This window comes from Bufo gargarizans, chromosome 9 (genome assembly GCF_014858855.1).
Source record: "Bufo gargarizans isolate SCDJY-AF-19 chromosome 9, ASM1485885v1, whole genome shotgun sequence".
In the NCBI taxonomy this organism is placed as follows: domain Eukaryota; kingdom Metazoa; phylum Chordata; class Amphibia; order Anura; family Bufonidae; genus Bufo; species Bufo gargarizans.
The window spans coordinates 163,690,710-163,709,374 of NC_058088.1; the positions used below are offsets into that span (position 1 = coordinate 163,690,710).

At 43.0% G+C, this 18,665-nt stretch overlaps 1 protein-coding gene across 1 annotated transcript in view; it reads left to right on the forward strand.

Moving 5' to 3' along the window:
* The first annotated feature begins 4,357 nt into the window (after window positions 1-4,357).
* Window positions 4,358-18,665, forward strand: part of LOC122919829 (kinesin-like protein KIF14) — a 173,586-nt gene continuing 159,278 nt past the window's right edge. The window contains exons 1-3 of the mRNA XM_044269020.1: window positions 4,358-4,462; window positions 6,604-7,409; window positions 9,226-9,480. Coding sequence (XP_044124955.1) covers window positions 4,358-4,462; window positions 6,604-7,409; window positions 9,226-9,480 — 1,166 coding nt within the window. The remainder of the gene's footprint in view (window positions 4,463-6,603; window positions 7,410-9,225; window positions 9,481-18,665) is intronic.

The following is an 18,665-nucleotide window of genomic DNA, read 5'->3' on the forward strand; positions in this document are numbered from 1 at the left end:
CGACACATTGCGGATCGGGTTGACAGATTACTGGGAGGGGCTGGAGAAGATCCAGCGGTCATGGTCCATATCGGAACCAATGACAAAGTTAGAGGTAGGTGGAGAGTCCTTAAAAATGATTTCAGGGATTTAGGTCAAAAGCTGAGGGCAAGGACCTCAAAGGTAGTATTTTCCGAAATACTGCCTGTACCACGAGCCACACAAGAAAGGCAACGGGAGATTATGGAGATTAACAAGTGGCTCAAGAACTGGTGTAGGAAGGAGGGGTTTGGGTTCCTGGAGAACTGGGCCGATTTTTCTATCGGCTACAGGCTCTATCGTAGGGACGGGCTGCACCTCAATGGGGAAGGGGCAGCTGTGCTGGGGAGAAAGATGGCTAGAAGGTTGGAGGAGTGTTTAAACTAGGGACTGGGGGGGAGGGTAATTACGTTATAGGACGGTAAGATAGTGCAGATAGAGACCGGGGGCAAAGTAATGGGACTGGGGGAGGAATGGAAGGAGGGACTAGAACAGTTCAGAAGGAAAGGTGTAGGGTAAAAAATATACATAAACCTCTCAAATGTATGTATACTAATGCCAGAAGCCTGACTAATAAAACTGGTGAACTGGAATTAGTGATGTGTGAGGAGAACTATGACATAGTGGGAATAACTGAGACATGGCTGGATGATAGCTATGACTGGGCGGTTAATGTACAAGGTTACAGTCTGTTTAGAAAGGATCGTCAAAACCGGAGAGGGGGAGGGGTCTGCCTCTATGTAAAGTCCGGTCTAAAGCCCACACTCCGCGAAGATATAAGTGAGGGACATGAACATGTGGAGTCACTGTGGGTAGAGATACATGGAGCTAAAAACAACAATAAATTACTAATAGGAGTTTACTATAAACCACCTAATATACCAGAGTCCACAGAAAATCTATTACTAAACGAGATAGACGAGGCGGCAAATCATAATGAGGTGGTTATTATGGGGGACTTCAACTACCCAGATAGACTGGGAAACTGAAACTTGTATATCTCATAAAGGAAACAGGTTCTTGGCAATAACCAAAGACAATTACCTCTCCCAACTGGTTCAGGACCCGACTAGAGGGACGGCCATACTGGACTTAGTATTAACCAATAGGCCGGACAGAACAACAGACGTGCAGGTTGGGGGACACCTGGGAAATAGTGACCACAAAGTAATAACCTTCCAATTATCATTCAAAAGAGCGTTTCTACAGGGAGGAACAAAAATACCAAACTTCAAAAAAGCTAAATTTAGCCAACTAAGAGAGGCCATAGGCCAAACTAACTGGGACAACGTCCTCAAAAATAAAAATACAGCCACAAAATGGGATATCTTTAAAAACATCCTAAAATCTCATTGTGAGAGGTACATACCGTATGGTAATAAAAGGTTAAGGAATAAAAAGAAACCAATGTGGATAAATAGAACTGTAACAAAAGCAATAAATTACAAAAAGAAAGCATATCATTCACTGAAACAGGAGGGGAGCACGGAAGCACTGAAAAACTATAAGAAAAAAAATAGAACATGTAAAAAACAAATAAAAGCGGCCAAACTAGAGACCGAGAGATTAATTGCCAAAGAGAGTAAAACTAACCCTAAAATGTTCTTCAATTATATAAATGTTAAAAAGTATAAATCTGAAGGTGTCGGCCCTTTAAAGAGTAATGAGGGGGAAGTCGCAGAGAGCGATGAGGAGAAAGCAAAGCTGTTAAATATTTTTTTTCTCCACTGTATTCACTGAGGAAAATAAATTGTCAGATGACATGCAGAATGCAAAAATAAATTCCCCATTAAAAGTCTCCTGTCTGACCCAGGAAGAAGTACATCAGCGACTTAAAAAGATTAAAATAGACAAATCGCCAGGACCGGATGACATACACCCCCGTATCCTAAAGGAATTAAGTAATGTCATAGCCAGACCCTTATTTCTGATATTTGCAGACTCTATACTGACAGGGAATGTCCCACAGGATTGGCGCATGGCATATGTGGTGCCAATATTCAAAAAGTGGCCAAAAACAGACCCTGGAAACTATAGGCCGGTAAGTTTAACATCTGTTGTGGGTAAACTGTTTGAAGGTTTTCTGAGAGATGCTATATTAGAGCATCTCAACAGAAATAAGCAAATAACGCCATATCAGCATGGCTTCGTGAGGGATCGGTCATGTCAGACTAATTTAATCAGTTTCTATGAGGAGGTAAGTTCTAGACTTGACAGCGGCGAATCAATAGATGTCGTATATCTGGACTTCTCCAAAGCATTTGACACTGTACCACATAAAAGGTTAGTATATAAAATGAGAATGCTCGGACTGGGAGAAAACATCTGTATGTGGGTAAGTAACTGGCTCAGTGATAGAAAACAGAGGGTTGTTATTAACGGTACACACTCAGATTGGGTCACTGTCACTAGTGGGGTACCTCAGGGGTCAGTATTGGGCCCTATTCTCTTCAATATATTAATGATCTTGTAGAAGGCTTGCATAGTAAAGTATCAATTTTCGCAGATGACACTAAACTGTGTAAAGTAATTTACACTGATGAGGACAGTATACTACTACAGAGGGATCTGGATAGACTGGAGGCTTGGGCAGATAAGTGGCAGATGGGGTTTAACACTGATAAATGTAAAGTTATGCACATGGGAAGGAAAAATGCAAGTCAACCGTACATACTAAATGGTAAAACACTCGGTAACACTGACATTAAAAAGGATCTAGGAATTTTAATAAACAGCAAACTAAGCTGCAAAAACCAGTGTCAGGCAGCTGCTGCCAAGGCCAACAAGATAATGGGTTGCATCAGAAGGGGCATAGATTCCCGTGATAAGAACATAGTACTACCACTTTACAAATCGCTAGTCAGACCACACATGGAGTACTGTGTACAGTTCTGGGCTCCTGTAAACAAGGCAGACATAGCAGAGCTGGAGAAGGTCCAGAGGAGGGCAACTAAAGTAATAACTGGAATGGGGCAACTACAGTACCCTGAAAGATTATCAAAATTAGGGTTATTCACTTTAGAAAAGACGACTGAGGGGAGATCTAATTAATATGTATAAATATATCAGGGGTCAGTACAGAGATCTATCCCATCATCTATTTATCCCCAGGACTGTGACTGTGACGAGGGGACATCCTCTGCGTCTGGAGGAAAGAAGGTTTGTACACAAACATAGAAAAGGATTCTTTACGGTAAGAGCAGTGAGAATATGGAACTCTCTACCTGAGGAGGTGGTGATGGTGAGTGCAATAAAGGAATTCAAGAGGGCCCTGGACGTATTTCTGGAGCTTAATAATATTACAGGCTATAGCTACTAGAGAGGGGTCTTCCTCTGGATCAACTTGCATGGGATAACAGGCCGAACTGGATGGACAAATGTCTTTTTTTGGCCTTATGTACTATGTTACTATGTTACATGCCCTAGAGTGTTTTATTGAGGCAGTTAAGAGAGATGTCGCCCTGCTAAGACAAAAAACTAAATCTGATGTACTTGTTAAACCTAACATTACGGCACAAGAAATGTCCGCTTTGGAGTGTTTGTCCAGGAACCACGATCTCACCATCAAGCCTGCGGACAAGGGTGGTGGGATCGTGGTTATGGACACCTCTCAATACATAAAAGAAATACATAGGCAATTAGGAGAACCTGGTGTCTATGAACCTTTGGCCAAGGACCCCAGATTCGATATTGCCAGGAAAATTGATATACAATTGACCATTGCGGAACAGAATGGTGTAATTGATAAACAACTCAGAGTTCTTGGTGGTGAAGTCTCCAGTTACACAGACTATATATGTATTACCCAAAATACATAAGAGGCTGATTGACCCTCCGGGTCGGCCAATAGTTTCCGGCAGGAATTCGATTCTCTCAAATATTAATGTTTGTCTTGACAAAATTGTGAGGGAATATGCTTTGGGTGCTAAATCATACATCAGGGATACTGGAGATTTCATCAGCAAGATCAGTGGGATGCGGATCCCGCAAGGGGCGATTTTGGCATCTTTTGACATTGTCATTATACACCTCGATTAACCACGAAAAGGGCCTGGCGGCTGTAGCAGAGATGTTGCAACATTCTGAGCATCCCGCAGCAGTTCGACAGTTTGTGTTGATACTATTGGAGTTGTCCCTGAGGAACAATTATTTTGTGTTCCAGGGGCAGTTCTATTTGCAGGTAATGGGCGCGGCAATGGGGTCCAATGCCGTGCCCACTTACGCAAATATATTTGTACGGTCATTTGAAGAGCGTCTCGTCTATGCATCTCCCCACTTCAATCGGGTTTTGACGTGGTGGAGATACATAGATGATATTTTCCTCATCTGGACCGGTACCATGGAGCAGCCGATGGACTTTCACGCATTTTTGAACTCCCTTGATCGGGAGATCCAATTTACGTTAACGGCATCGGCTGACCGGGTACAGTTCTTAGACACTCAGGTATATACTGAAGATGAACAAATACATATGGATTTGAATATTAAACCCACTGATAAGAACACATTACTACATTTTACAAGTGGACATCCCAGGAGAATGGTGAACTCCTTGCCGTACAGCCAAATGTTGAGAGTACAGAGAATAGTGGATAAGGATGAAAATGACTTCAGCATTAATCAAGATGGAACCATCCTTTATGAATAGGGGGGTACCCTAGCAGGTTAGTGAAAAAAACATGCTAATAGAGCAAGGGATATCCCGAGAGGAATTGTTAATGTTGAAACAAAGACAGACAGGCTAGTGACAGATTACCTTTTGTGTCAACATACAATGAGTTGAGTCCAAATATTGAAAGGATAGTGAGGTGCCACTGGGGGCTGCTTAGCAGTGGGCATACCATTATAGCTGCCTTTAAACATCTGCCTATGATGGCATATAAAAGAGCAGGTAACATTAGGGATAAGGTGGTGCATTCTAGACTACCGGAAAAGGGTCAGTTAAGACAGACGTTTCTTAAGACAAAACGTATGGGATCTTTCCCGTGTCTGGGATGCGTGAATTGTAAACTGATGCACAAAGGGTCGGTGTTCGCGCATCCGGACACGGGAGAAATCTTTAACATAAAGCATTATCTCACATGTGATTCATCATGGGTGATATATGTTTTGTGGTGTCCGTGTAAAATGCTCTGTGGGCGAAACCACGTGTGATATAAAAACCAGGTTAAACAATCGCAGACAATCCATTAGGAACAAAAGACGTGATTTGCCTGTGTCGAAACATTTTTTTTGAAAAAAATCATAAGGATCTGAGATTTATGGTCTTAGACCATGTAAAACCATTAGATAGAGGAGGTGATCGATTAACTATTTTCAAGAAAACTGAGCTCAGGTGGATCTTCCGGTTGGATACTCTGAAACCCAAAGGGTTAAATGTCGAATTTAGGGTGACAGGAGGGATGGTTAGTTAGTACCTTTTTGCTGTTCCTATCTCTGTTTGTATCTAGCATGCTGTATGGGGTGGACCCAATGGGTGTTACAATGATTGACCCACGTCATAATGTGATGTATTTTGTATAATTGTACTCTTTGAAAGTATGGTTCAGGCGTTTACCTTAGCTTGTTGGTAAGTGGAAAGAGGGAATAGAAGGAGTAAAAGGCGCAAGATATTGCCCAAACGAGTGCCCTGAAGAAAAATGGTGGTAAAGACCTGTGACAGGGCTCGGATCACTGCCGCAGCGTACTGGCACGTGTGTGTGCGTGGTAGCCGCTGACGGAGCGAATCTGACGTCATGATGCTAGGTCTCCGCCTACGGATGACTCATAGGAGTTATGTACTGCGTCAGTGGGGAAGGAATTGACACATGCGCATTGAGGAGGGAGAGACGCGGAGTAGTGGCGTGCCTCCATACAAGTTTAGACGCCATCTCCTTCTGTTCCACCGCATGTAGCCACAGCAAGGTATTTTATTATATAGGATCTATACTGCACTTTGCACTTTATTCTATGCACTTTTATCCACTAAATATGGTGATGAATAATCATGATTGATATTGAAATAATGAAGAAGCACTGTGAGTCGTCTCTATCTAGACACATTGAGATAATGAATGAATTGTAACTTAAAAAATTTAATGCCTTAAATATGGGAGTGTACTGGTTTTGTATTGGTTGATGAATTTATTGGTTACAATGTGATGTACTTATACTTGCACATATGCACTTTATGTTCACCTGACTTGAGAAAGGTTCTGTAAGAGAACCGAAACGTTGTCTAATTTTGACATGTGTGAATAAAACTACACATTTTTTTTTTATACTTCAAGGAGTGCTGCGGATTTTCTTGGCTGTTTAAGTCCTGAATCGAGGGACCACCGCGGGCACCTTACAGCTACAGCTGTATATCAAGGGAGTGCTGCCTGACTTTTTTTATGGATATATATGGAGATATATATATATAAAATTTGATACTGACCCAAAAATTGGGATGTTCATACACATTAATATTGTGGATTACACAAGTCCATTAATACTCTCTTAAACTCTTAAAAGTACATTTTAATTAAATTTGTCCATACATGTTGGGTCTTTTTGTTTGTTTTTTCTGACTTATGAATGTACTTTTTTATTTTATTTTTTTAGAAAATGTGTGACATTCCCTCTCCGATCTATGATGAACTGGAAAACAAAAGCACCATACCCTTCACTCCAGAAGCAGCCAGAACCGTTTCAGTGTGCTCCCTAACATATTCAATGAAGCCCCTGCAGAGCTCAACGATTTGCGAAAAAATCTTGGAAGAGAGTTCTGACACAATCCCAGCCATTGCCCCCTCTGAGGAAAATGCACCAAGTAAGTTTCAAGCACTCAGTACAATGGTTTCGAAGACCTTTTTTCCTGGAAAATGGAAAGGAACGGATACTAATCGGGTGAAAGAAAGTGATAAAGCATTAAGTTCCCATATAGGAAAACGTTCAGCTCAAAAAAGGACCCTATGTTCTGATATTGATACAGCATGTCCTGTGTCCAGCAAACAAGAAAGGTCAAATCAAGGACAAATAGATACACAAAAGTCTGGAAAAAGCAGACTACCTCTTCTTAAAAAATATGCTCCTCTCACTGACGAGGACAAGCTTGGCGACACCAGAAGAAGCCTTGCCACAGAATTCAACTGTGGTAGATCTTCCATGGGTTGTACACCTTCCACACAAGAGACAAATGTGAAAGATTTTGAAATTGTTGCACAACAACAAGCCCCAACCAGCGGTATGGACAAACTCACTGTCCCTCGTTACAGTCTTCCTAATACTTCTCCTAGTTCCTGTGTTGTGCCAGAAGCCAACCCACTGCCAACTAAGAAAAACCAAGCAGCAATTGGATCATCAGGAGAGTTTGGCCCAGAAAATGCAGCAGTAACGGTGGCTGTACGTGTCAGACCTCTGAATGATAGGTAAGGTTGATGTTTTGTGTACTACAAATGTTTCCTAACGTTAGCTTGGTCATACATTATTTATAATAAGTGTCTTAACCCCTCGGCCCCATACTCTACTACACTCCTACGGCCCTGATTACCTCAGTGTACTCCTGTACAGGATTCAACGTGGGCCCTATTTATGGAGAGTACCTCCATACATATGGTATCTGATGCATGCAATAATTTTATTTTAATTTTTTTGGATTTGGGTGAAAAATATTGGCAAATGTACAGTATGATAAATTCCCCATGCATGACTATGGAAACTCTTATGACTCTTTACAATTTAGAGCCCTAATACAGTCCTGTGCATGAAGTCTTACAGTTTTGACAAGTTGTTGACAACTTAAATGGCATAGATGTGTACACTTTATTTTTGTTCCGTTTTTGTTTCTAAGCAGAACAGAAATTAGTGCCAATGTGTACATAGCTAAAGGGTAGCATTGTAACTAATTTATTTCATTATACTTTCTATTAAATCCCTAAAAATTTACCCCCCCCTCCCCACTAATTATTATTGCAGCACCTCTTCTCTGGTTGTCTTGAATGCTGGACCGCCTCTATTGAATGTTGAAAGGGGGTGTCTAAAGCTGGTTATTTGTGTTTGTCTGCTAGCCATAATGCCCCAACTTGCCATGTAGATGTGCTGTATACATACAAACTGAAACAAGAGCGTATGCCTCAGAAAAGCTAACTTTACAACTACTATGGTGCCCTGGACAGTGGGGATCCAGTTCTTTAGATATTGAGTAAGGACCTGTGCAGGACTTCCCTCCTCAGGAAAACAAGTGGTAGGAGAACTGCCCCAAAGATCGTGAAAAGAGGGAAACTAACAGCAAGGCCTTCTGTCCTAAATTGATCATGTTAGTACAGTAAAGATGGAAACTTTCCTACTGTATCACCTGTAACCTCCCCCTATCCCAGCTGCCAAAAGTATGATCATGGAGACCTTGGCAATAGGATATTTTGATATCCCTTGTTGTAGACTTGCCTTGCAAGTAATAACAGTCAGGTTATCCAGACACCCTCTTAATTACTCATTGAGGCGCTAATTGGTGTATATAAAAGGTGTCCTTTGGGTTCCAAATTTTCACTGAATTCCTGATGGTGACAATGGCAAATACTTTCAGTTTCAGAAAAAAATTGATATGCATTTCTTCTGCTTCCAGTTCTGTCCATATCATGAAGTATTCAATTTTGCTTAGCACTTGTTAGAGGATGTAACATCTCTAAAAAAACAAAAACAAAAAAAAAACTTAGCTACAAACATTAGAACTAACAGGCATGCAGATAAAGGAAAAGCATTGCCAAGGGCTTCTGTGGTAAAAGTAATACCCCAGGTTGTCCTAGGTTTGTGGCCCATATGGCTACCATAATTCTGAGCAGCTGGTCAAAAGACCATATGCCATGATGGTCTGACTTGGCAAGCTATCACTGTAATTAGGTAGTCAGAACCCCTTGGGTGTTTTGGTACAGAGTAGGCTTAAATAGTGCTGTAGTTTAAAGTTGGAGTCTCTCTATTGTCTGACCAACGTCAAGCTTTTTTTTTCCCACCACCAGTGTTTTTTTTTTTTTTTTTTGTTTTTTTTTAAAGATATTGATGGTCTTAGATGCCTCTTACCCAATCCTTGACCTCTATTTCCCCAGTTTAGTGTCTGAGAGGGTCTGCAGCACTGCCCACATATCAGGTCAAAGGGATGTTTTAGTTAGTGTATTAAAAGGTCTCCACATTTGGGCAGGAACTTATTTTCTTAACTTTTTTTTTTTTTTTTTTTTTTTATGCTTTTCTTAGAGAAATCTCAAGTGGACACAAAAGTGTGGTGTCTGTGACCGGACAAAACCTATTTGTTAATCATCCCCGGAGCCATCAAAAGATTTCCTTCCAGTACGACTTCTGCTTTTCATTCCCGCAACCTGGAGACGCAGTACACGACACTCAGGAGAACGTTTACAGACAGGTCGCGCTGCCTCTGTTGTGCAGGGTCTTCCAGGGCTATAACGCGTGCCTGTTCGCATATGGTCAAACCGGATCTGGGAAGTCTTACACGTAAGCTGGGCTGCCACACAACGATATTTGACACATCTGTGTTTAAAGACTATATAAACAGCTTTGAGGCAGTTTTATCATTGCATTTTACTCTGAGTTGAAAGTAAGGATAGACCACAAATATCCAAAACCTGTACAACACCTTTTAGATAGTTTTAAGATCTCTGCTGGTCAGTGAATGTACATTTTCTTCTTTTAGATTAGAAGCTGAAAACCTTGAACATTTAAAACTACTTGGGTTTACAGTATACTGCTATAATGAAACTACTTGGAGTTCACAAACTATTCAGCCTGTGGTCTGTTGACATATGTTTAGAGGTTTCCATCAGGGTTTCTATCGCTTTTAATGGCAAGAACTGCTCAAACATATTTAACTAAAACAATGGCATCCTGGAAGAAGCTCCTATGGACCTAGTTATAAGTTAAAGGGATTTTCCAAGATGTTCCTATCCATGACCTAGTCTTACAATAGGTCATTGGTATCTGATTGGTGGAGGTCTGAGTCCTGGCACCCCTGCTGATCAGCTGCTTTGAGACTGGTGCTCTAGTGTGGGCTGCAACCTCTTCCTAGGCCTGTGATGTCACATTTTTAATCAAATGGCCTTGGCGCACCTCAGTCTCGTACAAATCAATGGGGTTGATCTGCAATACCAAGCACAGTCACTATCTATAGGACGGAGTTGTGCTTGGTAAGCTCAGAGGAGGCTGCAGCATTCACCGGAATGCCTTGGCCTCTTCAGACAGCTGATCATCAGGGGTGCAGGTAGGCAGACCCCCACAGTTCACATTAATTAATCTCGCAACATACTTTTATTAGATTTACTTCCTTAAATCTTGACAAAGTATTTTAAACGAGTGAATATTTACTGGTAATTTTTTATTTTAATAACCTCGTTTGAATGGAATATGTGAACTGGGAAGATTTCTAGACATTAGAATGGGTGGATGGGAACTAAAAGTGTCCCCCATGTTGTAGATGGGTCCATACTGACAGAATGTGGGGTAACTGAAGTAGATGGGGCCAATGCAAGTAGGCAGTGTCAGCAATACAAGTTCAAATACAACAGTACAACACAATATAGTGCCCCAGAAGCTTCCCTTTTCTGGTGGCTTGGACCAGCTTCCTCCTCGGCCTGCAGTTGTAACACCACTCTGGGGTCTTGCCACTCCTGCACCCTGCGTCTGTCTTTAATGGTTTAACATAAATGTTGTCTATGTATTCTGTTCCAGGTTCACCACAATGTGCATTTAGAATATTGTTATGCAACTGTTATACATGTAATATACCTGGTTCACCAGCAAGTGGCAGCGTTTCTGGCAGAGCTGTGTTAGATGGAATGGCGAGTTCCATTCTGTCTCCCCCCCCCCCCCCCCTTTTTGGGCAGAAGTGGTCCAGTCCTGCTTCCTAGCAGAAGGAGGGGTGGCAGTTCTAGTTTGGGCTGGTTTAGACTACATGTTGAAGCTGACAGGACGCTAACTTATTCCTAGGTAAAGTTACTAAGCAAGCCTGTCAGTATAACTGAGAGAAATGGATAAAGCAGAGTTGAGTTTGCCTGCCATTTCATGCTAAAGCCTGCTGGAACCAAGACAAAGCATGAAAACTGTTTTGGTGAGGTTTTTTTTTTCAAGTAAAGCCACCATTGAACTTAATCTCAAGGTCTTTATTTTTCCTCCATCCCTCAATTCCCCCTATTTATTGCAACGGAGCCAAAGCCTGGGGTCCAGCAGTGTCTAGGTAGGAGCAACGTAACACACATAGACATTTAGGCCACACTAAACCACTCGGCATTCCTACTGTACCTGGGACACCCGTTGCAATAAATAGAGGAAATGATTGAGGGATAGAGGAAAAATAACTGAGTCCAGACCTTGAGATGAAGTTCAAAGGCAGCTTTATTGCATAAACGTCTCTCCAAAACAGTTTATATGCTTTTGTCTTGGTTCCAGCAGGCTTTAGCATGAACTGGCAGGCAAACTCAACTCTGCTTTATCTATTTCTCTCTGCTGTAATGACAAGCTAGCTTAGTAACTTTGATTCCTTCTGTAGTCTGACTTAACTTCAGCCAAGGAATAGGTTAGTGTCCTGTCAGCTTCAACATGGAATCTAAACCAGCCCAAACTAGAACTGCCACCCCTCCTTCTAGGAAGCAGGACTGGACCACTTCTGCCTAAAAGGGGGGAGAATGGAATGGTGAGTTCCATTCTAAGATGGCTCTACCAGAAACGCTGCCACCTGCTGGTGAAATAGGCATATTACATGTATAACAGTTGCATAGCAATATTAGTTGCACAATGTGGTGAACCTTGAACTTATACATACATTTATGTTAGACCATTAAAGTCAATAGCAGGGTGCTGGAGTGGTAACACCACTTTGGGGTGTTGCACAGTTAACGCTAAGATAAGGAGCAGGGGGCTAGGGGTGAGATATGGGCCACAGCAACAATCCAACCATACCTTAAGCATTCAGCCCAGACTTGCCCCTAGTAATGACCCCTATAGTGCTCCCACATATCTCAAGAGAAAAAAAAACAAACCTGTCCCATCCCAAGCCGCCATCTGCAATCCTACATCCTTGTATGTTGCCTCATATAGTGGCCTGTCGACTGAGGGTCTACAGTCAGGCAGAGTCATGACATCCTGTGACCTACTTCAGTGCTTAATTGAGCAATTAAATTTAGGAAGGCACCTTTGGCCACTGACCAGGTATGGCAGTACCTGATGCGCCCAGTGTTAATTATGGGCAATGGGGTTGACCACTTTCTGGCGACCTGTGGCCCATGTGTAGGCAAGAGAACTATGGCGCATACTAACATAGCCGTTGATATTCTGTACCATTTGCAATATTTCATAAGCCATGCCACCTTGTTAGGCAAATGTCCTGTGCTGCCCACATGGAGACCCTGTCCATAAATTGGCCACTGATGGAGGGTCATGTGGTGATTCCTGTATTTCCAACAGTGCATGTGCAGATGGCAGGTCCAGTGTATTGAATTGAGGAGACATCACATGGAGGTGAATTGCTTGGTCCCATGATTCTCAATCAGCTGCCATTTTATGGACAGGACCTCTTTGTAGACAGCACAAAAGACTTGGTTAACCTTTTATACACATTGGTCAACGGTATCCAGAAAGTGGCCAACCCATTTAAGTACTCTGTCAGTAGGGAGGCCTTAGGCGGCCCTCTTGGCATCTGCCCACCAGGAAATTTCCATGTAAAGTCTATAGGTTGCCTGCCCCTGGATACTAATACACTATTCTTGACCATTGGCACCATTACAGTTCATGCACACGGCAAAGTGGTGTGCACTCTGTATCTGTGCACCACTGAGGCACTATATACTGCCTCAATGGCTACCAGTGAATTAAGACTATAGATGAGCAAATAAAAAAAATAAAAAATTGATTCGCTGGTTCGACAAATTTTTTGTGAAGTCTGCTCGATCCGAATATATTCGCTGCGAATTACGTTACGTTGGTAGTCAAATAATACTGTGAGTCCGTATGACATGCAGATTACAGGCGTTGCTCTTAGAATCACTGCACACATCACTTATTTGAGCAGTTATGGGGTCAAAACTGACCACATAACTCAAGTATGAACTCAACCTTACAGGCCGATATTAGTGCCAAGAAGAAGCGCACTCCTTTTACACAATTGCCAGTTGATTCCACATAGATGTGATCAGAACCTGTTCTATTAAACGCTTGTACAAGTAGAGCTCCCGACATAGTGGAGAGGGTGTCAGCAGTAAGTTTGTGTTGACGTCACTGATTATTTTGCCCTTCCTCTGATCCGTCAGAACAATAACCCACAAAAAAAGGATCCCGTCTGTGGAGCATACGCCTTCCCTCGGTCAGCATTTGCTCAATAATACATCAGTATTGCTAATGCAAAAAAAAAGAGATGACACATGACTGGAATATTTGCAAGTCTTCTGTGTTTTGTACCCACTCCTGCTTTTGTCTACCAAATCATAAGCTAATTCTGATGGGACCATACAGGCCTTACAGCTGCTACACAGACAGGATCCGTTGCGTCATTTTCCTTCCTTTTGTCAGATCAGAAAAAGGGTTAAACAAATAATGTCGGCCAGGCCGAAAGGCATAATAGTGGACCAGTCATGAAGTGGGCAGGGTGGAAGCAGCATGAGTAGACCACGGAGTGGCCCAAAGACAGGGTCTGGAGGTGGCAGCAGCATCAGGAGGAGGCCACAGAGTGGACGCTTCGTCCATTTATAGGGAATATGGAACAGAACAGAGGTGTTGCTTAAGACATGATTTAATAATACATGTTCTCTGGCACAAAAGGCTTGGCAAATTGATAGTGAATTTCCTTCGAAGATTGGGATAATATATTGGCGAACTTACTTTCTGATTTTAATCTGTTTTGGTTCAATTTAATATTCAATATTTAATAAATTTAATAATAAAAATTAAGTATTGCCTAAGAGAGGAGAGAATCCGCCAGTCTTCTGTTTATTCAACGACGTGGTTATGAGGGAGAAAGCATTCTAAAAAAAACTAAAAACCTGGAGACTAATCCTGTCAAGACTGCAAGTACGGTATCTGCTGCTCATCGACCCAGATTCTTCTGGGGGAACCTGCCTGGCATGAACAGGCCTCTAGTGGCTACAGACAATAAGACAAAGCATCAAGATAGCTTTGAGCCTGTAAAAGTTCATCAAGATGCGTCACTTAAGATTTTGCCTCCTATAACCGCAGCCCTGACCGCTGAATAAATTTAGTTTTTCGACCAAAATACGTCCCAAAAGGTTTTACCACATATGAGAGCACAGAGATGGAGAGGGTCTTCGGATTTCCCCTCGCACTATACAGACGTCTCGGAAATGAACCGCTCCTCCCGACAGCAGCTCCTGGGAAGGTCATGGAGCGTCTCGGTCATCTGGCATCTATTTGCCCCGCTGAAGGATTATTTAGAAAGTGCGTAGAAGCCACACTGGGACCCCATGCTGAAGATTTATCCTGAAGATTTTACTGCATATAACCACAGCGCTGACCGCTGAATAAGTTTAGTTTTTCGACTGGAATACTTCAATAAAGATTTTACCACATATAACCACCACCGACATGAACTGAGAATGTATGTCTTTTTTGTACTGAAATAGGCCACTAAACACTTTCAAGACATATATAACCGCCGCTGTTGTGCAGGGCCATCTTTAATATTGATTGGACCCTGAGCAAGAATTTACTTGGGCCCCCTGGATCCTGCGTTCCCACACCCTAGCATGCAATCATGCTCCACCACAACACACACAAATAATCCACACACCTCGTAGCGTAGTAAACTTTAATAAGGAGTGGCCACTAGAGGTGTTCCTTGGCAGTGAAAAGGTAGTGTTTACCTGGAAAAAGTTTGCAGAGACATGCTATAGACACAAGAACTACTACGTTTAGCTGTTGTGGTTCTGGTGACTATAGTGTCCCTTTTTAAAATGGAGAAAAAAAATTAAAAATCTGCACAAAAGTATCAAATAAAACTGCTGTATCAATTTTTCTAAAAAAAAATTAAAGCACAACTTCTGACACACATAAAGTATTTAGCTATATATATATATATATATATTAGTGTGCAGATAGTACTGTACTACTAACTCCTACATACAGGGTAATACAGCGCCACATACCTCTTTGATGTAGATGTTCTTTCCACCTCATAACCACGACGGCCCACAAGGAGATTGACACCTGACCTCTGTAGGGGCAGGAACAGAGAGGGTTTAAATTCCCCCCCCCCCCCCCCTCCCACCAACACCAGTGTTTCCTGTCCCTACAGAGGACAGGGGCAGAGAGTCTCCCTACCCAGGGAGAAGATGAAAGTTTTTTTCCTAAACACTACACTGGATTACCTTGGTGTTCCCCCTGCCCTCCTACGGTCTCAGTATCTCAGTACTAAAGCTGGGCATGGGTGTTGTGGGAGGCCTCGCTCTGTTTGATAAGTGAACCTGCTCCTCTGGACGCGATCTCCCACCAGGCCTTCAGGTATGCGGCAACATCACTTCCAGTGGACTGAGGAAGGGACGTATAAAGTGCGCGTCTCCTACAAACATCGGCACAGCACATGGAAGTGCCGAGGCAACAGCTAGTTGTTTGTGCCGACATGTCAGCAGAACCCCGCTCTCCAGGAGACCCCTCTGTGCAGCCTGCCGTAAGTTCCCCTGTGGGGAGAAGTGCTATTATCCTGGTAACTTTGTCTGTCTGCACTTTTGTCAGGGCACCTGTGTCATCCGTCTTCCTCCTCCACTCTCTCAGGCTTGGGGCTTATTATACTATTATATACATTATATATGTGTTCCGCTAGCCTGATTGGGGTTACTTTCCCCCTCCTAGGTCCCTAAGGAGGCACAGAAGAAAGTTGGGATACCTGCTAAATGCATATCTTGTTATAAGCGGCTTCCAGACGATTACTGTAAGAGGTTATGTAAGAATTGCATCTCTATCGTTATATGGGAAGAACAGCCTTCTTTTACTGAAGAACTTAGATCCATGATAAACGAGGAAGTAAAATCCTCTATCTCAGCTTTCCTCCTTACCTAGGGATCTACCTCCATCTAAAAGACAGAGAATAGCGTCCCTTTCTTCCTCCAATTCAGAAGAGATTGCGGAAGACTCTTCATCCTCTAGACCCTGGGATGATGAGCAAGCTTCCTCTGCTATAGAATTTTCTGAATCCAATAGATTTTGTTTCTCCTCTGAAGGCATGCCAGACTTGATAAAAGCAGTCAGAGCCTCTATGGTGGTGGAAGAAGCCCCAAAAACTCATTCTGTGCAGGACTAGATGTTCGGGAGACTTTGAGTTAAGAAAACCCGTGTCTTTCCGATTTAATGAGAATATACGCGATATGGTTCTGAGTGGTCAAATCCCGAGAAATGCATGGGGTGTCTAAATCCTTTAAGAATTGGCTGCTGTTTGATCCAAATGAATGCAAGATATTCAATGAAACACCTAAAATTGATGTACAGGTGGCAAAAGTAAATAAAAAGACCGCCTTACCCTTTGAGGACGCCTCCCAGTTACGCGCCCCCATGGACAGGAAGGTGGATAGTCTGTTGAAAAAATTGTGGGAAGCTATGTACAGCCTAAAATCTAATCTAGCCGTCTCCTCTGTGGCAAGGTCCATGGGATTGTGGTTGAACGACTTGGAGTCTCATATTCGAGACAACACCCCTAGAGGAGATCTTGAGGTCCCTTCCCTTGCTAAAATCTGCCACTGCATTAATGGCGGACGCTTCGGCAGAATCTGTCAGATTCGCCGCCAAAGACGCTGGCCTCTCCAATGCAGCCCGCCGGGCTCTGTGGATGAAGAGCTGGTCGGGGGATAATACCCTTAAAGATGAAGCTGTGCTCCATCCTATTCTCGGGGGGAGTACGTCTTCGGCCCTGTGTTAGACAGTATTTTAGAAAAAAGCGGCAGACAAAAAGGGTTTCCCAGAGGAACGACCCTATAAAAGGAGAGATCCCTTTTTTTTGTGCCCCCCCCACTAGTCGGAGTAGGCCCTACAGAGATAAAGGGAAGTTGGGGTGCTGGAGCTACCCTAAAGGAAGCAGGGGAAGAGGTACCCCCCCCTCTTCCCAGAATAAATCCTCTGACAAACAATGACACCAGGGTCGGGAGGAGATTGAAGAATTTTCTAGCCCCATGGGAGTCCATTACTCTGAATCCTTGGGTTCGGGAGATCATAAAATCTGGCTACCAGATAGCATTTTCTGCATCTCCCCCCAAACAGCTTCATTGTAACCAATCTGAGATCTTTTGATGTATGCAAGAAGATCCTGCAGGGGGTTCAGAACCTTTTAGACATGGGCGTGGTAACTCAAGTACCATCAACGCAGCTAGGACAGGGGTTCTATTCGAATCTCTTCTTGGTGCAAAAGAAGGTTCATTTCGCACCATCATAAACCTAAAGACCCTAAACGGGTTTATAGTATATCGGAAATTCAGGATGGAGTCACTAAAATCCCTGATACCACTAATTGGAAGGAACGCTCTGTGTATAGTAGACCTAAGGGATGCTTACTATCACGTCCCGATCCATCCGAATTTCCATAAGTTTCTGAGATTCGCCATTCAAGATCGCAAGGGTTCAACCCTTCACTTCCAGTTTACAGCTCTTCCCTTTGGGATATCATCTGCTCCAAGAGTCTTCACGAAACTAGTGGTCAAGATGGTGACCTCCCTGAGACACAGTGCTTGGTGATCGTAGCATACCTGGACGACTTCCTCCTGATTGGAAACTCAGAAATCCAGCTCTAAACAGACCTAGTAACCTTCCTGTCACTTATTCAGGATCTAGGATGGTTAGTAAACTTGAAGAAATCAAATTTACTAACATCCAGTACAATCCAGTTTCTGGGGGTCATACTAAATTCCCGGGTTCAACATACATTCCTACCATCGGACAAGATCGGGAACATTCAATTAATAATCCGACTGTTTCAGGGCAGGAGGTTTTGCCCCATAAGAGAAGCCATGAGCCTTCTGGGGCTCCTCTTGTCTTGAATACCTTCTGTCCCCTGGAGCCAGTCGCACTTCTGAACCCTCCAGGCCTAGATCCACCAAGTCTGGAACAGACCCCCTTAAATCAGTGTTTATCCCTCCAACAGTAAAGGCCTCCCTAGACTGGTGGGTGAGCGCAAACAACCTCTCCTTAGGAGTTCCTTGGGAGAAAACTCCTTACTTTCAAGTCCTAACAGACGCAAGCGAAATAGGATGGGGAGCGAAAGTGGGAGATCGTTATTTTCAGGGTTCCTGGCCACCAACAACTCATTCTCAATCCTCTAATTTCAGAGAACGGAAAGCGGTTTGGAAAATGTTAAAGGCAGCAGAAGATCTACTCTAGGGCCTACATGTGAAGGTCCTTTCCGACAACACTACAGCAGTAGCGTACCTTTCTCACCAAGGAGGGACAAGATCAGGGAAGCTGATGTTCATGGCATAAAAGATCTTCAATTGGGCGGAGTCCCACGTAAGATCCATCTCCGTGATTCACTTAAAAGGAGCACTAAACACAGAAGCAGACTACCTCAGTCGACAGCTAATAGGCGACACCGAATGGTCACTGAACCAGGATGTGTTTCAGATGCTGATAGACAGATGGGGCACCCCTCAAATAGATCTGTTTGCCTCAAAGAATGTGATGATACGAAGGTTCTGTGATGA